Source organism: Bolinopsis microptera, chromosome 4 (genome assembly GCF_026151205.1).
Source record: "Bolinopsis microptera isolate Bmic1 chromosome 4, MBARI_Bmic_1.0, whole genome shotgun sequence".
In the NCBI taxonomy this organism is placed as follows: Eukaryota; Metazoa; Ctenophora; class Tentaculata; order Lobata; family Bolinopsidae; genus Bolinopsis; species Bolinopsis microptera.
Window position 1 is genome coordinate 894,991 of NC_087075.1, and position 20,075 is coordinate 915,065.

Below are 20,075 nucleotides of genomic sequence, written 5' to 3' on the forward strand. Positions count from 1 at the left end.
TATCTTTTAAACTACACAGGGTAAATACACGTGTTATCTTTTAAACTACACAGGGTAAATACACGTGTTATCTTTTAAACTACACAGGGTAAACACACGTGTTATCTTTTAAACTACACGGGGTAAATACACGTGTTATCTTTTAAACTACACAGGGTAAATACACGTGTTATCTTTTAAACTACACAGGGTAAATACACGTGTTATCTTTTAAACTACACAGGGTAAATACACGTGTTATCTTTTAAACTACACGGGGTAAATACACGTGTTATCTTTTAACTACACAGGGTAAATACACGTGTTATCTTTTAAACTACACAGGGTAAATACACGTGTTATCTTTTAAACTACACAGGGTAAATACACGTGTTATCTTTTAAACTACACAGGGTAAATACACGTGTTATCTTTTAAACTACACAGGGTAAATACACGTGTTATCTTTTAAACTACACAGGGTAAAATACACGTGTTATCTTTTAAACTACACAGGGTAAATACACGTGTTATCTTTTAAACTACACAGGGTAAATACACGTGTTATCTTTTAAACTACACAGGGTAAATACACGTGTTATCTTTTAAACTACACAGGGTAAATACACGTGTTATCTTTTAAACTACACAGGGTAAATACACGTGTTATCTTTTAAACTACACAGGGTAAATACACGTGTTATCTTTTAAACTACACAGGGTAAATACACGTGTTATCTTTTAAACTACACAGGGTAAATACACGTGTTATCTTTTAAACTACACAGGGTAAATACACGTGTTATCTTTTAAACTACACAGGGTAAATACACGTGTTATCTTTTAAACTACACAGGGTAAATACACGTGTTATCTTTTAAACTACACAGGGTAAATACACGTGTTATCTTTTAAACTACACAGGGTAAATACACGTGTTATCTTTTAAACTACACAGGGTAAATACACGTGTTATCTTTTAAACTACACAGGGTAAATACACGTGTTATCTTTTAAACTACACAGGGTAAATACACGTGTTATCTTTTAAACTACACAGGGTAAACACACGTGTTATCTTTTAAACTACACAGGGTAAATACACGTGTTATCTTTTATTTTTAAACTACACAGGGTAAATACACGTGTTATCTTTTAAACTACACGGGGTAAACACACGTGTTATCTTTTAAACTACCTTACTATGGTTACCATGGTTACTATAGTTACTATGGTCACTTTGGTTACTTTGGTTACTATGGTTGCTATGGTTACTATTCTGTACTGACCAGGCAATGGAGGAGAAACAGAGGCAGCACTGTGAAGAACAGGAGAACATTGACGAGCTAAAAAGATACCGGGAGGAGACATCCGAGGAAAACAAGGTACCTTATCTGCTTCGTAAGGGTTGTAACGAATGTAACGATTATTCCTCGCAAGTAACACATTCTCGATTTATATTCTAACAGTAACAAATGAAGCTGCTGCTAGTTTCTGTTATTACTGTTTAGCTCTGGCATGGTTAGTACCTGACACTTGTGTCAGTTGCTAACCATATGGGCGGTTTACAAGCTCATCATTTCATATGCTCCTAGCTATAGTTTAGTTAAACACTTATATTCAAATAATTAATCTATTTATTATAAATATAGAGGTTAAGAGATCAGATGGACGAGCTCCATGCTAAGTTTAGTGCGTGTAAGATGAAGCTTGAGAAGGAAGAGAAGAACGCGAGGAACGCAGCTAAAAGACTTAAAAAGGCTCAACAAAAACTACAGGTTTAATTATTATCATTATATTTAATTATTATTATTATTATATATGGTATTCGCTAAACATATATTGAATAACCTATTATTGTATGTATTAATGACTACCACTCGTATCTAACTTGAAAACTTGGGGAGTGTGATACGCAAGGAAATATTCGTTCGCTTCCCCTATTATACCCTTGAAGGTTTCACTTTCAGTTCCAGTTTCACTTTATTGTAACATTAATTTCTCAGGATCAAACGGGCGATTCTCTTGCTGTGGATAAGAGACACCAAATGAGACAGAGGATGTCTGTGGCAGTACCTATGTTTACTAAAGAGGCTGATCCTTCCCTCGCTCGTTAGTTTCGATTAGACTTTCACTTTCACTTTAACTTTCACTGTCACTTTCACTTTAACTTTCACTTTCACTTTCACTTTCATTTTCAAGCTAAATTACTGAAATGAGCTTTATAAAATTATTAAAATCTATGTGTCTCTCTCGTGAACATAAGTTGAATATTTGAGATATCTCACAAATATTCTCCTTGAATAACAAGACACGGTACACACAGCATACCCAAGCAGGTGATTTTAACATTATTTCAGCGACAATTGATACAGAGTTAGAAGACTCGCTGAATGACGAGATCCTTGACTCGGAGAGCAACAACGTGTTGGAGCTGCAGGAAGAGGTGTGGCGACTACAGGAGGAACTGGACAATCGTAAGTTTCACTTTCACTTTCATGGCTATATATGGCAGGGAAAGGTTTAGTGCTTTATTTACTACTTCAGTAGCAGGGAGGAGTATACACGATGTAATGTTCATAAAGTTTGTGTGATGGACTATCTAACTGAGGGGGAGGGGGATCTAATTGAGGGGGAGGGGGATCTAACTGAGGGGGAGGGGGATCTAACTGAGGGGGAGGGGGATCTAACTGGGGGGGAAGGGGGATCTAACTGAGGGGGAGGGGGATCTAACTGAGGGGGAGGGGGATCTAACTGAGGGGGAGGGGGATCTAACTGAGGGGGATCTAACTGAGGGGGAGGGGGATCTAACTGAGGGGGAGGGGGATCTAACTGAGGGGGAGGGGATCTAACTGAGGGGGAGGGGGATCTAACTGAGGGGGAGGGGATCTAACTGAGGGGGAGGGGGATCTAACTGAGGGGAGGGGGATCTAACTGAGGGGGAGGGGGATCTAACTGAGGGGGAGGGTGATCTAACTGAGGGGGAGGGGATCTAACTGAGGGGGAGGGGATCTAACTGAGGGGGAGGGGGATCTAACTGAGGGGAGGGGGATCTAACTGAGGGGGAGGGGGATCTAACTGAGGGGAGGGGGATCTAACTGAGGGGAGGGGGATCTAACTGAGGGGGAGGGGGATCTAACTGAGGGGGAAGGGGGATCTAACTGAGGGGGAGGGGGATCTAACTGAGGGGGAGGGGATCTAACTGAGGGGGAGGGGGATCTAACTGAGGGGAGGGGGATCTAACTGAGGGGGAGGGGGATCTAACTGAGGGGGAGGGGGATCTAACTGAGGGGGAGGGGGATCTAACTGAGGGGGATCTAACTGAGGGGGAGGGGGATCTTACTGAGGGGGAGGGGGATCTAACTGAGGGGGAGGGGGATCTAACTGAGGGGGAGGGGGATCTAATTGAGGGGGAGGGGGATCTAACTGAGGGGGAGGGGGATCTAACTGATGCTGACCATTAAAGATCTTCTTCTTGATAGAACAAACTTCTCAGAAAATTTCGAGATGGAAAGGTACGGGAGAATACTGATGAAACAAGAAGAAGCTCTTGAGAATTACAGGGAAAAAGAGAACAATGGGGAAAACAGTGGTAGGAACCGTATTTACTTTTTATCAGTTATGTTTTAATTTATCTTCTAGTTCCATACTGTACAGAGTATGGATGTATTTTATTTTTTATGGATTTTGTTTGATAAAGTTTTAAGTATTCCCTGATATTCACGCTGATAATGGGTATATTCACCAGAAGATGCTGCACTGCCCCTAGTTGAAGTGATGGATGTTGGTGAGGTTGGCAGTATGCTACCCGAGCCAGAGGTCACTATTGTCCAGGTTATTATTATAAACCATATTATCAAAGTTCAAAATATCTGATAAACAGCATAGCTCTCTCAAAAATAAAAGATCCTCAAAAGATATAGCTAAATTTTCTCGAATGACTTCCATTTAACTTTATCAAGAGCAATGTCCCTCAAGTCTTAAAAATCTGAAATCAAACGTAGAGAATTTGAGATTTTCTTACGTTGTCCAGATTTTATTTTTAATTGTAGTTGACGAAATGAGATTTACAATTATTAAATTGATTATTATTGAATTGATCATAATATGATAATTGATTAGTTTTGATTAGTTAATCAACTTGTATTGAGGAGTTAATTTATAAGGTCATAGAGGTAAGCCGATGACTCATCTGCCAAAATAAATGTGTTTGGCACCCTTTCTATCAACCAAATATCTTTCAGGAGAGAGTGCTAGAAAGTGCGTTAAAAGGAAATACAGATCAACTTGGCCTTGCAAAAGAGACGATGAAAAGCAAAGAAGAAGAAATAGAATCATTGATGGCAGAAAAGATTAAGAAAGATGAGGAGATAAAATATTTGATGGAAGAAAAAGAAAATCTACAAGAGAAGTTAGAAAACAAGAATGAGAAGGAGAAGGAAGAAAAGAAGAGGAAGGAGGAGGAGGAAGAAAAGAAGAGGGGGAAGGAGGAGGAGGAGGACTCGCTGCAATCTCAACTAACATCTTTACAAGATCAGGTGAGGGGGCTGAGAGGGTATTTACTCACGCTGTAACTGGGCGGCGGGCGCCATCACTGGGCGCTATCACTGGGCGCTATCACTGGATCATTATGATTCATGTACTCAGTATCAGTTATAAGATACATGTAAGACTTTATATTATTCAATTATAACCACAAGTTTAGTACAGTTGTATTACAGTACATACTCAAGCAGTTGATATTATAATCACTTCCTTTTTTTGCAAATGGTTTAACTGCTGTCGTTAGGGGGCGCCACTGCTGCTGTCGTTAGGGGGGCGCCACTGCTGCTGTCGTTTCTCTCTTTCTACTCACAATATTGTCTTGCTAAATTTGTAATATAGTTTGGAAAACTTAGGTAGCTATCTATAATCACTATTAATCAAGTTAGCTATCTATAATCAATATTAATCAAGTTAGCTATCTATAATCAGGGTAACCTTGTTTAGTTTGTGTAACTTAATTTCTAAAACAGGTATCATTGTTGAATGGAACACTAGAACTAAACGCGTCGGAGATAGAATCCCTGGAATCCCAGCTTGAAGAGAACGGACGTGTAATCTCTTCTTATGAAGATAACATCTCTGAGAAACAAAGCTTATTAGAACAGGTTTAGTAATAATGGTAGTAGTAGTGAGGGGGGACACAGGGGGGAACACAGAGGGGGGAACACAGAGGGGGGGACACAGGGGGGAACACAGAGGGGGGGGGGACACAGGGGGGAACACAGAGGGGGGAACACAGAGGGGGGGGGGACACAGGGGGAACACAGAGGGGGGGGGGACACAGAGGGGGGGACACAGAGGGGGGGGGGGCCGGGGGGACACAGAGGGGGGGGGGGGCGGGGGACACAGAGGTGGGGGGGACACAGATGGGGGGGACACAAAGGGGGGGGGGACACAGAGGGGGGGGGAGGGCCGGGGGGGGGGGGGCCGGGGGGACACAGAGAGGGGGGACACAGAGGGGGGAGGGGGGACACAGAGGGGGACACAGAGGGGGGGGGGACACAGAGGGGGGGCACAGAGGGGGAACCCAGAGGGGGAACCCAGAGGGGGGGACACAGAGGAGGGGGGGCGGGGGGGACACAGAGGGAGGGACACAGAGGGGGGAGGGGCACAAAGGGGGGAGGGGGGCGGGGGCACAGAGGGGGGGCCGGGAGGACACAGAGGGGGGAGGGGGGACACAGAGGGGGGGCGGGGGACACAGAGGGGGGGACACAGAGGGGGGGACACAGAGGGGGGGGGCCGGGGGGACACAGAGGGGGGGGGGCGGGGGACACAGAGGTGGGGGGGACACAGATGGGGGGGACACAAAGGGGGGGGGGGACACAGAGGGGGGAGGGCCGGGGGGGCCGGGGGGACACAGAGAGGGGGGACACAGAGGGGGGAGGGGGGGACACAGAGGGGGTCACAGAGGGGGGAGGGGGGGACACAGAGGCGGAGGACACAGAGGGGGTCACAGAGGGGGGAGGGGGGGACACAGAGGGGGGAACAGAGGGGGACACAGAGGGGGGGGGACACAGAGGGGGGGCACAGAGGGGGAACCCAGAGGGGGAACCCAGAGGGGGGGACACAGAGGAGGGGGGGCGGGGGGACACAGAGGGAGGGACACAGAGGGGGGAGGGGCACAAAGGGGGGAGGGGGGCGGGGGACACAGAAGGGGGGGGCGGGGGGACACAGAATCTTACTATATATAAAGTAAGACGATATTATATATGGATGGATCCGTACCATTTTACTGAAACCACGGCATTAACTTTAACGCGACTTTCAGCAAAAATGTATAGTGAGTAAACTATAACCCCCTGTATAGTGTATAGTGAGTAAACTATAACCCCCTGTATAGTGAGTAAACTATAACCCCCTGTATAATGAGTAAACTATAACCCCCTGTATAGTGAGTAAACTATAACCCACTGTATAGTGAGTAAACTATAACCCCCTGTATAGTGAGTAAACTATAACCCCCTGTATAGTGAGTAAACTATAACCCCCTGTATAGTGAGTAAACTATAACCCCCTGTATAGTGAGTAAACTATAACCCCCTGTATAGTGTATAGTGAGTAAACTATAACCCCCTGTATAGTGAGTAAACTATAACCCCCTGTTTAGTGAGTAAACTATAACCCCCTGTATAGTGAGTAAACTATAACCCCCTGTATAGTGAGTAAACTATAACCCCCTGTATAGTGAGTAAACTATAACCCCCTGTTTAGTGAGTAAACTATAACCCCCTGTATAGTGTATAGTGAGTAAACTATAACCCCCTGTATAGTGAGTAAACTATAACCCCCTGTATAGTGAGTAAACTATAACCCCCTGTATAGTGAATAAACTATAACCCCCTGTATAGTGAGTAAACTATAACCCCCTGTATAGTGAGTAAACTATAACCCCCTGTATAGTGAGTAAACTATAACCCCCTGTATAGTGAGTAAACTATAACCCCCTGTATAGTGAGTAAACTATAACCCCCTGTATAGTGAGTAAACTAAAACCCCCTGTATAGTGAGTAAACTATAACCCCCTGTATAGTGAGTAAACTATAACCCCCTGTATAGTGAGTAAACTATAACCCTCTGTATAGTGAGTAAACTATAACCCCCTGTATAGTGAGTAAACTATAACCCCCTGTATAGTGAGTAAACTATAACCCCCTGTATAGTGAGTAAACTATAACCCCCTGTATAGTGAGTAAACTATAACCCCCTGTATAGTGAGTAAACTATAACCCCCTGTATAGTGAGTAAACTGTTGCCCCCTGTATAGTGAGTAAACTGTAACCCCCTGTATAGTGAGTAAACTGTAACCCCCTGTATAGTGAGTAAACTATAACCCCCTGTATAGTGAGTAAACTATAACCCCCTGTATAGTGAGTAAATTATAACCCCCTGTATAGTGAGTAAACTATAACCCCCTGTATAGTGAGTAAACTGTAACCCCCTGTATAGCGAGTAAACTGTAACCCCCTTTATAGCGAGTAAACTGTAACCCCCTGTATAGTGAGTAAACTATAACCCCCTGTATAGTGAGTAAACTATAACCCCCTGTATAGAGAGTAAACTATAACCCCCTGTATAGTGAGTAAACTGTAACCCCCTGTATAGTGAGTAAACTATAACCCCCTGTATAGTGAGTAAACTATAACCCCCCTGTATAGTGAGTAAACTGTAACCCCTGTATAGTGAGTAAACTATAACCCCCTGTATAGTGAGTAAACTATAACCCCCTGTATAGTGAGTAAACTATAACCCCCTGTATAGTGTATAGTGAGTAAATTATAACCCCCTGTATAGTGAGTAAAATATAACCCCCTGTATAGTGAGTAAACTATAACCCCCTGTATAGTGAGTAAACTATAACCCCCTGTATAGTGAGTAAACTATAACCCCCTGTATAGTGAGTAAACTATAACCCCCTGTATAGTGAGTAAACTATAACCCCCTGTATAGTGAGTAAACTATAACCCCCTGTATAGTGAGTAAACTATAACCCTCTGTATAGTGAGTAAACTATAACCCCCTGTATAGTGAGTAAACTATAACCCCCTGTATAGTGAGTAAACTATAACCCCCTGTATAGTGAGTAAACTATAACCCCCTGTATAGTGAGTAAACTATAACCCCCTGTATAGTGAGTAAACTGTTGCCCCCTGTATAGTGAGTAAACTATAACCCCCTGTATAGTGAGTAAACTATAACCCCCTGTATAGTGAGTAAACTATAACCCCCTGTATAGAGAGTAAACTATAACCCCCTGTATAGTGAGTAAACTGTAACCCCCTGTATAGTGAGTAAACTTTAACCCCCTGTATAGTGAGTAAACTATAACCCCCTGTATAGTGAGTAAACTATAACCCCCTGTATAGTGAGTAAACTATAACCCCCTGTATAGTGAGTAAACTATAACCCCCTGTATAGTGAGTAAAATATAACCCCCTGTATAGCGAGTAAACTGTAACCCCCTGTATAGTGAGTAAACTATAACCCCCTGTATAGTGAGTAAACTATAACCCCCTGTATAGTGAGTAAACTGTAACCCCTGTATAGTGAGTAAACTATAACCCCCTGTATAGTGAGTAAACTATAACCCCCTGTATAGTGAGTAAACTATAATCCCCTGTATAGTGTATAGTGAGTAAATTATAACCCCCTGTATAGTGAGTAAACTATAACCCCCTGTATAGTGAGTAAACTATAACCCCCTGTATAGTGAGTAAACTGTAACCCCCTGTATAGTGAGTAAACTATAACCCCCTGTATAGTGAGTAAACTATAACCCCCTGTATAGTGAGTAAACTATAACCCCCTGTATAGTGAGTAAACTGTAACCCCTGTATAGTGAGTAAACTATAACCCCCTGTATAGTGAGTAAACTATAACCCCCTGTATAGTGTATAGTGAGTAAATTATAACCCCCTGTATAGTGAGCAAACTATAACCCCCTGTATAGTGAGTAAACTGTAACCCCCTGTATAGTGAGTAAACTATAACCCCCTGTATAGTGAGTAAACTATAACCCCCTGTATAGTGAGTAAACTATAACCCCCTGTATAGTGAGTAAACTGTAACCCCTGTATAGTGAGTAAACTATAACCCCCTGTATAGTGAGTAAACTATAACCCCCTGTATAGTGTATAGTGAGTAAACTATAACCCCCTGTATAGTGAGTAAACTATAACCCCTGTATAGTGAGTAAACTATAACCCCTGTATAGTGAGTAAACTATAACCCCCTGTATAGTGAGTAAACTATAACCCCCTGTATAGTGAGTAAACTATAACCCCCTGTATAGTGAGTAAACTATAACCCTCTGTATAGTGAGTAAACTATAACCCCCTGTATAGTGAGTAAACTATAACCCCCTGTATAGTGAGTAAACTATAACCCCCTGTATAGTGAGTAAACTATAACCCCCTGTATAGTGAGTAAACTATAACCCCCTGTATAGTGAGTAAACTGTTGCCCCCTGTATAGTGAGTAAACTATAACCCCCTGTATAGTGAGTAAACTATAACCCCCTGTATAGTGAGTAAACTATAACCCCCTGTATAGAGAGTAAACTATAACCCCCTGTATAGTGAGTAAATTGTAACCCCCTGTATAGTGAGTAAACTATAACCCCCTGTATAGTGAGTAAACTATAACCCCCTGTATAGTGAGTAAACTATAACCCCCTGTATAGTGAGTAAACTATAACCCCCTGTATAGTGAGTAAACTATAACCCCCTGTATAGTGAGTAAAATATAACCCCCTGTATAGCGAGTAAACTGTAACCCCCTGTATAGTGAGTAAACTATAACCCCCTGTATAGTGAGTAAACTATAACCCCCTGTATAGTGAGTAAACTGTAACCCCCTGTATAGTGAGTAAACTATAACCCCCTGTATAGTGAGTAAACTGTAACCCCCTGTATAGCGAGTAAACTGTAACCCCCTGTATAGCGAGTAAACTGTAACCCCCTGTATAGTGAGTAAACTATAACCCCCTGTATAGTGAGTAAACTATAACCCCCTGTATAGTGAGTAAACTGTAACCCCCTGTATAGTGAGTAAACTATAACCCCTGTATAGTGAGTAAACTATAACCCCCTGTATAGTGAGTAAACTATAACCCCCTGTATAGTGAGTAAACTGTAACCCCTGTATAGTGAGTAAACTATAACCCCCTGTATAGTGAGTAAACTATAACCCCCTGTATAGTGAGTAAACTATAACCCCCTGTATAGTGTATAGTGAGTAAATTATAACCCCCTGTATAGTGAGTAAAATATAACCCCCTGTATAGTGAGTAAAATATAACCCCCCTGTATAGTGAGTAAACTATAACCCCCTGTATAGTGAGTAAACTATAACCCCCTGTATAGTGTATAGTGAGTAAACTTTAACCCCCTGTATAGTGAGTAAACTGTAACCCCCTGTATAGTGAGTAAACTGTAACCCCCTGTATAGTGAGTAAACTATAACCCCCTATATAGTGAGTAAACTATAACCCCCTGTATAGTGAGTAAACTATAACCCCCTGTATAGTTAGTAAACTATAACCCCCTGTATAGTGAGTAAACTATAACCCCCTGTATAGTGAGTAAACTATAACCCCCTGTATAGTGAGTAAACTATAACCCCCTGTATAGTGAGTAAACTATAACCCCCTGTATAGTGAGTAAACTATAACCCCCTGTATAGTGAGTAAACTATAACCCCCTGTATAGTGTATAGTGAGTAAACTATAACCCCCTGTATAGTGAGTAAACTATAACCCCCTGTATAGTGAGTAAACTATAACCCCCTGTATAGTGAGTAAACTATAACCCCCTGTATAGTGAGTAAACTATAACCCCCTGTATAGTGAGTAAACTATAACCCCCTGTATAGTGTATAGTGAGTAAACTATAACCCCCTGTATAGTGAGTAAACTATAACCCCCTGTATAGTGTATAGTGAGTAAACTATAACCCCCTGTATAGTGAGTAAACTATAACCCCCTGTATAGTTAGTAAACTATAACCCCCTGTATAGTGAGTAAACTATAACCCCCTGTATAGTGAGTAAACTATAACCCCCTGTATAGTGAGTAAACTATAACCCCCTGTATAGTGAGTAAACTATAACCCCCTGTATAGTGAGTAAACTATAACCCCCTGTATAGTGAGTAAACTATAACCCCCTGTATAGTGTATAGTGAGTAAACTATAACCCCCTGTATAGTGAGTAAACTATAACCCCCTGTATAGTGAGTAAACTATAACCCCCTGTATAGTGAGTAAACTGTAACCCCCTGTATAGTGAGTAAACTATAACCCCTGTATAGTGAGTAAACTATAACCCCCTGTATAGTGAGTAAACTATAACCCCCTGTATAGTGAGTAAACTGTAACCCCTGTATAGTGAGTAAACTATAACCCCCTGTATAGTGAGTAAACTATAACCCCCTGTATAGTGAGTAAACTATAACCCCCTGTATAGTGTATAGTGAGTAAATTATAACCCCCTGTATAGTGAGTAAAATATAACCCCCTGTATAGTGAGTAAAATATAACCCCCCTGTATAGTGAGTAAACTATAACCCCCTGTATAGTGAGTAAACTATAACCCCCTGTATAGTGTATAGTGAGTAAACTTTAACCCCCTGTATAGTGAGTAAACTGTAACCCCCTGTATAGTGAGTAAACTGTAACCCCCTGTATAGTGAGTAAACTATAACCCCCTATATAGTGAGTAAACTATAACCCCCTGTATAGTGAGTAAACTATAACCCCCTGTATAGTTAGTAAACTATAACCCCCTGTATAGTGAGTAAACTATAACCCCCTGTATAGTGAGTAAACTATAACCCCCTGTATAGTGAGTAAACTGTAACCCCTGTATAGTGAGTAAACTATAACCCCCTGTATAGTGAGTAAACTATAACCCCCTGTATAGTGAGTAAACTATAACCCCCTGTATAGTGTATAGTGAGTAAATTATAACCCCCTGTATAGTGAGTAAAATATAACCCCCTGTATAGTGAGTAAAATATAACCCCCCTGTATAGTGAGTAAACTATAACCCCCTGTATAGTGAGTAAACTATAACCCCCTGTATAGTGTATAGTGAGTAAACTTTAACCCCCTGTATAGTGAGTAAACTGTAACCCCCTGTATAGTGAGTAAACTGTAACCCCCTGTATAGTGAGTAAACTATAACCCCCTATATAGTGAGTAAACTATAACCCCCTGTATAGTGAGTAAACTATAACCCCCTGTATAGTTAGTAAACTATAACCCCCTGTATAGTGAGTAAACTATAACCCCCTGTATAGTGAGTAAACTATAACCCCCTGTATAGTGAGTAAACTATAACCCCCTGTATAGTGAGTAAACTATAACCCCCTGTATAGTGAGTAAACTATAACCCCCTGTATAGTGAGTAAACTATAACCCCCTGTATAGTGTATAGTGAGTAAACTATAACCCCCTGTATAGTGAGTAAACTATAACCCCCTGTATAGTGAGTAAACTATAACCCCCTGTATAGTGAGTAAACTATAACCCCCTGTATAGTGAGTAAACTATAACCCCCTGTATAGTGAGTAAACTATAACCCCCTGTATAGTGTATAGTGAGTAAACTATAACCCCCTGTATAGTGAGTAAACTATAACCCCCTGTATAGTGTATAGTGAGTAAACTATAACCCCCTGTATAGTGAGTAAACTATAACCCCCTGTATAGTTAGTAAACTATAACCCCCTGTATAGTGAGTAAACTATAACCCCCTGTATAGTGAGTAAACTATAACCCCCTGTATAGTGAGTAAACTATAACCCCCTGTATAGTGAGTAAACTATAACCCCCTGTATAGTGAGTAAACTATAACCCCCTGTATAGTGAGTAAACTATAACCCCCTGTATAGTGTATAGTGAGTAAACTATAACCCCCTGTATAGTGAGTAAACTATAACCCCCTGTATAGTGAGTAAACTATAACCCCCTGTATAGTGAGTAAACTGTAACCCCCTGTATAGTGAGTAAACTATAACCCCTGTATAGTGAGTAAACTATAACCCCCTGTATAGTGAGTAAACTATAACCCCCTGTATAGTGAGTAAACTGTAACCCCTGTATAGTGAGTAAACTATAACCCCCTGTATAGTGAGTAAACTATAACCCCCTGTATAGTGAGTAAACTATAACCCCCTGTATAGTGTATAGTGAGTAAATTATAACCCCCTGTATAGTGAGTAAAATATAACCCCCTGTATAGTGAGTAAAATATAACCCCCCTGTATAGTGAGTAAACTATAACCCCCTGTATAGTGAGTAAACTATAACCCCCTGTATAGTGTATAGTGAGTAAACTTTAACCCCCTGTATAGTGAGTAAACTGTAACCCCCTGTATAGTGAGTAAACTGTAACCCCCTGTATAGTGAGTAAACTATAACCCCCTATATAGTGAGTAAACTATAACCCCCTGTATAGTGAGTAAACTATAACCCCCTGTATAGTTAGTAAACTATAACCCCCTGTATAGTGAGTAAACTATAACCCCCTGTATAGTGAGTAAACTATAACCCCCTGTATAGTGAGTAAACTATAACCCCCTGTATAGTGAGTAAACTATAACCCTCTGTATAGTGAGTAAACTATAACCCCCTGTATAGTGAGTAAACTATAACCCCCTGTATAGTGTATAGTGAGTAAACTATAACCCCCTGTATAGTGAGTAAACTATAACCCCCTGTATAGTGAGTAAACTATAACCCCCTGTATAGTGAGTAAACTATAACCCCCTGTATAGTGAGTAAACTATAACCCCCTGTATAGTGAGTAAACTATAACCCCCTGTATAGTGTATAGTGAGTAAACTATAACCCCCTGTATAGTGAGTAAACTATAACCCCCTGTATAGTGTATAGTGAGTAAACTATAACCCCCTGTATAGTGAGTAAACTATAACCCCCTGTATAGTTAGTAAACTATAACCCCCTGTATAGTGAGTAAACTATAACCCCCTGTATAGTGAGTAAACTATAACCCCCTGTATAGTGAGTAAACTATAACCCCCTGTATAGTGAGTAAACTATAACCCCCTGTATAGTGAGTAAACTATAACCCCCTGTATAGTGAGTAAACTATAACCCCCTGTATAGTGTATAGTGAGTAAACTATAACCCCCTGTATAGTGAGTAAACTATAACCCCCTGTATAGTGAGTAAACTATAACCCCCTGTATAGTGAGTAAACTATAACCCCCTGTATAGTGAGTAAACTATAACCCCCTGTATAGTGAGTAAACTATAACCCCCTGTATAGTGTATAGTGAGTAAACTATAACCCCCTGTATAGTGAGTAAACTATAACCCCCTGTATAGTGTATAGTGAGTAAACTATAACCCCCTGTATAGTGAGTAAACTATAACCCCCTGTATAATGAGTAAACTATAACCCCCTGTATAGTGAGTAAACTATAACCCCCTGTATAGTGAGTAAACTATACCCCCTGTATAGTGAGTAAACTATAACCCCCTGTATAGTGAGTAAACTATAACCCCCTGTATAGTGAGTAAACTATACCCCCTGTATAGTGAGTAAACTATAACCCCCTGTATAGTGAGTAAACTATAACCCCCTGTATAGTGAGTAAACTATAACCCCCTGTATAGTGAGTAAACTATAACCCCCTGTATAGTGAGTAAACTATAACCCCCTGTATAGTGAGTAAACTATAACCCCCTGTATAGTGAGTAAACTATAACCCCCTGTATAGTGAATAAACTATAACCCCCTGTATAGTGAGTAAACTATAACCCCCTGTATAGTGAGTAAACTGTAACCCCCTGTATAGTGAGTAAACTATAACCCCCTGTATAGTGAGTAAACTATAACCTCCTGTATAGTGAGTAAACTATAACCCCTGTATAGTGTATAGTGAGTAAACTATAACCCCCTGTATAGTGAGTAAACTGTAACCCCCTGTATAGTGAGTAAACTGTAACCCCCTGTATAGTGAGTAAACTGTAACCCCCTGTATAGTGAGTAAACTATAACCCCCTGTATAGTGAGTAAACTATAACCCCTGTATAGTGTATAGTGAGTAAACTATAACCCCCTGTATAGTGAGTAAACTATAACCCCTGTATAGTGTATAGTGAGTAAACTATAACCCCCTGTATAGTGAGTAAACTGTAACCCCCTGTATAGTGAGTAAACTGTAACCCCCTGTATAGTGAGTAAACTATAACCCCCTGTATAGTGAGTAAACTATAACCCCCTGTATAGTGTATAGTGAGTAAACTATAACCCCCTGTATAGTGAGTAAACTATAACCCCCTGTATAGTGAGTAAACTATAACCCCCTGTATAGTGAGTAAACTATAACCCCCTGTATAGTGAGTAAACTATAACCCCCTGTATAGTGAGTAAACTATAACCCCCTGTATAGTGTATAGTGAGTAAACTATAACCCCCTGTATAGTGAGTAAACTATAACCCCCTTTATAGTGTATAGTGAGTAAACTATAACCCCCTGTATAGTGAGTAAACTATAACCCCCTGTATAGTGAGTAAACTATAACCCCCTGTATAGTGAGTAAACTATAACCCCCTGTATAGTGAGTAAACTATACCCCCTGTATAGTGAGTAAACTATACCCCCTGTATAGTGAGTAAACTGTAACCCCCTGTATAGTGAGTAAACTATAACCCCCTGTATAGTGAGTAAACTATACCCCCTGTATAGTGAGTAAACTATAACCCCCTGTATAGTGAGTAAACTATAACCCCCTGTATAGTGAGTAAACTATAACCCCCTGTATAGTGAGTAAACTATAACCCCCTGTATAGTGAGTAAACTATAACCCCCTGTATAGTGAGTAAACTATAACCCCCTGTATAGTGAGTAAACTATAACCCCCTGTATAGTGAGTAAACTATAACCCCCTGTATAGTGAGTAAACTATAACCCCCTGTATAGTGAGTAAACTATAACCCCCTGTATAGTGAGTAAACTGTAACCCCCTGTATAGTGAGTAAACTATAACCCCCTGTATAGTGAGTAAACTATAACCTCCTGTATAGTGAGTAAACTATAACCCCTGTATAGTGTATAGTGAGTAAACTATAACCCCCTGTATAGTGAGTAAACTGTAACCCCCTGTATAGTGAGTAAACTGTAACCCCCTGTATAGTGAGTAAACTGTAACACCCTGTATAGTGAGTAAACTATAACCCCCTGTATAGTGAGTAAACTATAACCCCTGTATAGTGTATAGTGAGTAAACTATAACCCCCTGTATAGTGAGTAAACTATAACCCCTGTATAGTGTATAGTGAGTAAACTATAACCCCCTGTATAGTGAGTAAACTGTAACCCCCTGTATAGTGAGTAAACTGTAACCCCCTGTATAGTGAGTAAATTGTAACCCCCTATATAGTGAGTAAACTATAACCCCCTGTATAGTGAGTAAATTATAACCCCCTGTATAGTGAGTAAACTATAACCCCCTGTATAGTGAGTAAACTATAACCCCCTGTATAGTGAGTAAACTATAACCCCCTGTATAGTGAGTAAACTATAACCCCCTGTATAGTGAGTAAACTATAACCCCCTGTTTAGTGAGTAAACTATAACCCCCTGTTTAGTGAGTAAACTATAACCCCCTGTATAGTGAGTAAACTATAACCCCCTGTATAGTGAGTAAACTATAACCCCCTGTAAAGTGAGTAAACTATAACCCCCTGTATAGTGAGTAAACTATAACCCCCTGTATAGTGGGTAAACTATAACCCCCTGTATAGTGAGTAAACTATAACCCCCTGTTTAGTGAGTAAACTATAACCCCCTGTATAGTGAGTAAACTATAACCCCCTGTATAGTGAGTAAACTATAACCCCCTGTAAAGTGAGTAAACTATAACCCCCTGTATAGTGAGTAAACTATAACCCCCTGTATAGTGGGTAAACTATAACCCTCTGTATAGTGAGTAAACTATAACCCCCTGTATAGTGGGTAAACTATAACCCCCTGTATAGTGAGTAAACTATAACCCCCTGTATAGTGAGTAAACTATAACCCCCTGTATAGTGGGTAAACTATAACCCCCTGTATAGTGAGTAAACTATAACCCCCTGAAAAGTGGGTAAACTATAACCCCCTGTATAGTGAGTAAACTATAACCCCCTGTATAGTGGGTAAACTATAACCCCCTGTATAGTGAGTAAACTATAACCCCCTGTATAGTGAGTAAACTATAACCCCCTGTATAGTGAGTAAACTATAACCCCCTGTATAGTGAGTAAACTATAACCCCCTGTATAGTGGGTAAACTATAACCCCCTGTATAGTGGGTAAACTATAACCCCCTGTATAGTGAGTAAACTATAACCCCCTGTATAGTGAGTAAACTATAACCCCCTGTATAGTTAGTAAACTATAACCCCCTGTATAGTGGGTAAACTATAACCCCCTGTATAGCGAGTAAACTATAACCCCCTGTATAGTGAGTAAACTATAACCCCCTGTATAGTGAGTAAACTATAACCCCCTGTATAGTGAGTAAACTGTAACCCCCTGTATAGCGAGTAAACTATAACCCCCTGTATAGTGAGTAAACTATAACCCCCTGTATAGTGAGTAAACTATAACCCCCTGTATAGTGAGTAAACTATAACCCCCTGTATAGTGTATAGTGAGTAAACTATAACCCCCTGTATAGTGAGTAAACTATAACCCCCTGTATAGTGAGTAAACTATAACCTTCTGTATAGTGAGTAAACTATAACCCCCTGTATAGTGAGTAAACTATAACCCCCTGTATAGTGAGTAAACTATAACCCCCTGTATAGTGAGTAAACTATAACCCCCTGTATAGTGAGTAAACTATAACCCCCTGTATAGTGAGTAAACTATAACCCCCTGTATAGTGAGTAAACTATAACCCCCTGTATAGTGAGTAAACTATAACCCCCTGTATAGTGAGTAAACTATAACCCCCTGTATAGTGAGTAAACTATAACCCCCTGTATAGTGAGTAAACTATAACCCCCTGTATAGTGCAGAGTGGAGTGTAAGGAGAACATAGGTCAGCTAACTGAACAAGTACAGAAGATTGAACGCGAACGGGCTGTTGATATGGAGCAACATAAATACAAGGTATGTGCAACATTAACACTAGGTATGTGCAACATAAACACAATATATGTGCAACATTAACACAAGGTATGTGCAACATAAATACAAGGTATTTGCAACATAAACACTAGGTATGTGCAACATAAACACAAGGTATACGGTTCTCTGCTGTTTTAGGAGAGTCACTATTACTCTTGAATTTTACTTGATAGAGTGCTTATCTTAAAGTTAAAAGTTTTCACAGGCTCTAATGATGTCGTTTTACGACGAATTCAAGCCTTACGTTGTGTGTTTCCCTTACGTTGTGTGTTTCCCTTACGTTGTGTGTTTCCCTTACGTTGTGTGTTTCCCTTACGTTGTGTGTTTCCCTTACGTTGTGTGTTTCCCTTACGTTGTGTGTTTCTCTTACGTTGTGTGTTTCCCTTACGTTGTGTGTTTCCCTTACGTTGTGTGTTTCCCTTACGTTGTGTGTTTCTCTTACGTTGTGTGTTTCCCTTACGTTGTGTGTTTCCCTTACGTTGTGTGTTTCCCTTACGTTGTGTGTTTCCCTTACGTTGTGTGTTTCCCTTACGTTGTGTGTTTCCCTTACGTTGTGTGTTTCCCTTACGTTGTGTGTTTCCCTTACGTTGTGTGTTTCCCTTACGTTGTGTGTTTCCCTTCAAAAGCATTACACTATTACTCTTATCTCTGGTTATTAGCTTATCAGTTATAACTTTAGGATTTATATAATTATAACGAGATGCTGTTTTTCCTAACAAGTCTCTAGGTAATCATCTTTGTAACATGAATCCTGATGTGATCCACTATCTACTATTATCTACTACTAACCAGGTGAAAGTGTTGGAAAGTTCTATCCTGAAGTTGGAGGAAGAGAAAACAGCAAGCACGGCTCGCGCTTCAGAGTTGGCAGCACTCCAAGAAAAGAGTCTGGTATCTGGTGATCTTATCAAAAGAGTGAGTAATAAGAAATAATTGTATAGATTTAAGTTTCAAAAGAGTGAGTAATAAGAAATTATTGTATAGATTTCAGTTTCAAAGAGTGAGTAATAAGAAATTTCTCTAATAATTGGAAATGTGTCGTATTGAAATCAGATCACAATTTCGGACAGTTTTTTGTTTGTTGGTACCCTGAGTCGGACAGATGTCGCTGTCGGACAGATTTCGTGTTACCGTAGCTAGCTAATGCCTCCCTATTATAGCTGCAGTAGGTAGCTAATGCCTCCCTATTATAGCTGCAGTAGCTAGCTAATGCCTCCCTATTATAGCTGCAGTAGCTAACTAATGCCTCCCTTTTATAGCTGCAGTAGCTAGCTAATGCCTCCCTATTATAGCTGCAGTAGCTAGCTAATGCCTCCTTATTATAGCTGCAGTAGCTAGCTAATGCCTCCCTATTATAGCTGCAGTAGCTAGCTAATGCCTCCCTATTATAGCTGCAGTAGCTAGCTAATGCCTCCCTATTATAGCTGCAGTAGCTAGCTAATGCCTCCCTATTATAGCTGCAGTAGCTAGCTAATGCCTCCATATTATAGCTGCAGTAGCTAGCTAATGCCTCCCTATTATAGCTGCAGTAGCTAGCTAATGCCTCCCTATTATAGCTGCAGTAGCTAGCTAATGCCTCCCTATTATAGCTGCAGTAGCTAGCTAATGCCTCCCTAGTATAGCTGCAGTAGGTAGCTAATGCCTCCCTATTATAGCTGCAGTAGCTAGCTAATGCCTCCCTATTATAGCTGCAGTAGCTAGCTAATGCCTCCCTATTATAGCTGCAGTAGCTAGCTAATGCCTCCCTATTATAGCTGCAGTAGCTAGCTAATGCCTCCCTATTATAGCTGCAGTAGGTAGCTAATGCCTCCCTATTATAGCTGCAGTAGCTAGCTAATGCCTCCCTATTATAGCTGCAGTAGCTAGCTAATGCCTCCCTATTATAGCTGCAGTAGCTAGCTAATGCC

General features: G+C 40.7%; 1 protein-coding gene across 1 annotated transcript in view; it reads left to right on the top strand.

Moving 5' to 3' along the window:
* Window positions 1–20,075, top strand: part of LOC134814330 (ninein-like) — a 53,896-nt gene that overhangs the window by 13,918 nt on the left and 19,903 nt on the right. The window contains exons 10-19 of the mRNA XM_063822425.1: window positions 1,272–1,364; window positions 1,632–1,757; window positions 1,986–2,091; window positions 2,340–2,456; window positions 3,476–3,571; window positions 3,728–3,813; window positions 4,224–4,517; window positions 4,995–5,129; window positions 18,052–18,150; window positions 18,961–19,083. Coding sequence (XP_063678495.1) covers window positions 1,272–1,364; window positions 1,632–1,757; window positions 1,986–2,091; window positions 2,340–2,456; window positions 3,476–3,571; window positions 3,728–3,813; window positions 4,224–4,517; window positions 4,995–5,129; window positions 18,052–18,150; window positions 18,961–19,083 — 1,275 coding nt within the window. The remainder of the gene's footprint in view (window positions 1–1,271; window positions 1,365–1,631; window positions 1,758–1,985; window positions 2,092–2,339; window positions 2,457–3,475; window positions 3,572–3,727; window positions 3,814–4,223; window positions 4,518–4,994; window positions 5,130–18,051; window positions 18,151–18,960; window positions 19,084–20,075) is intronic.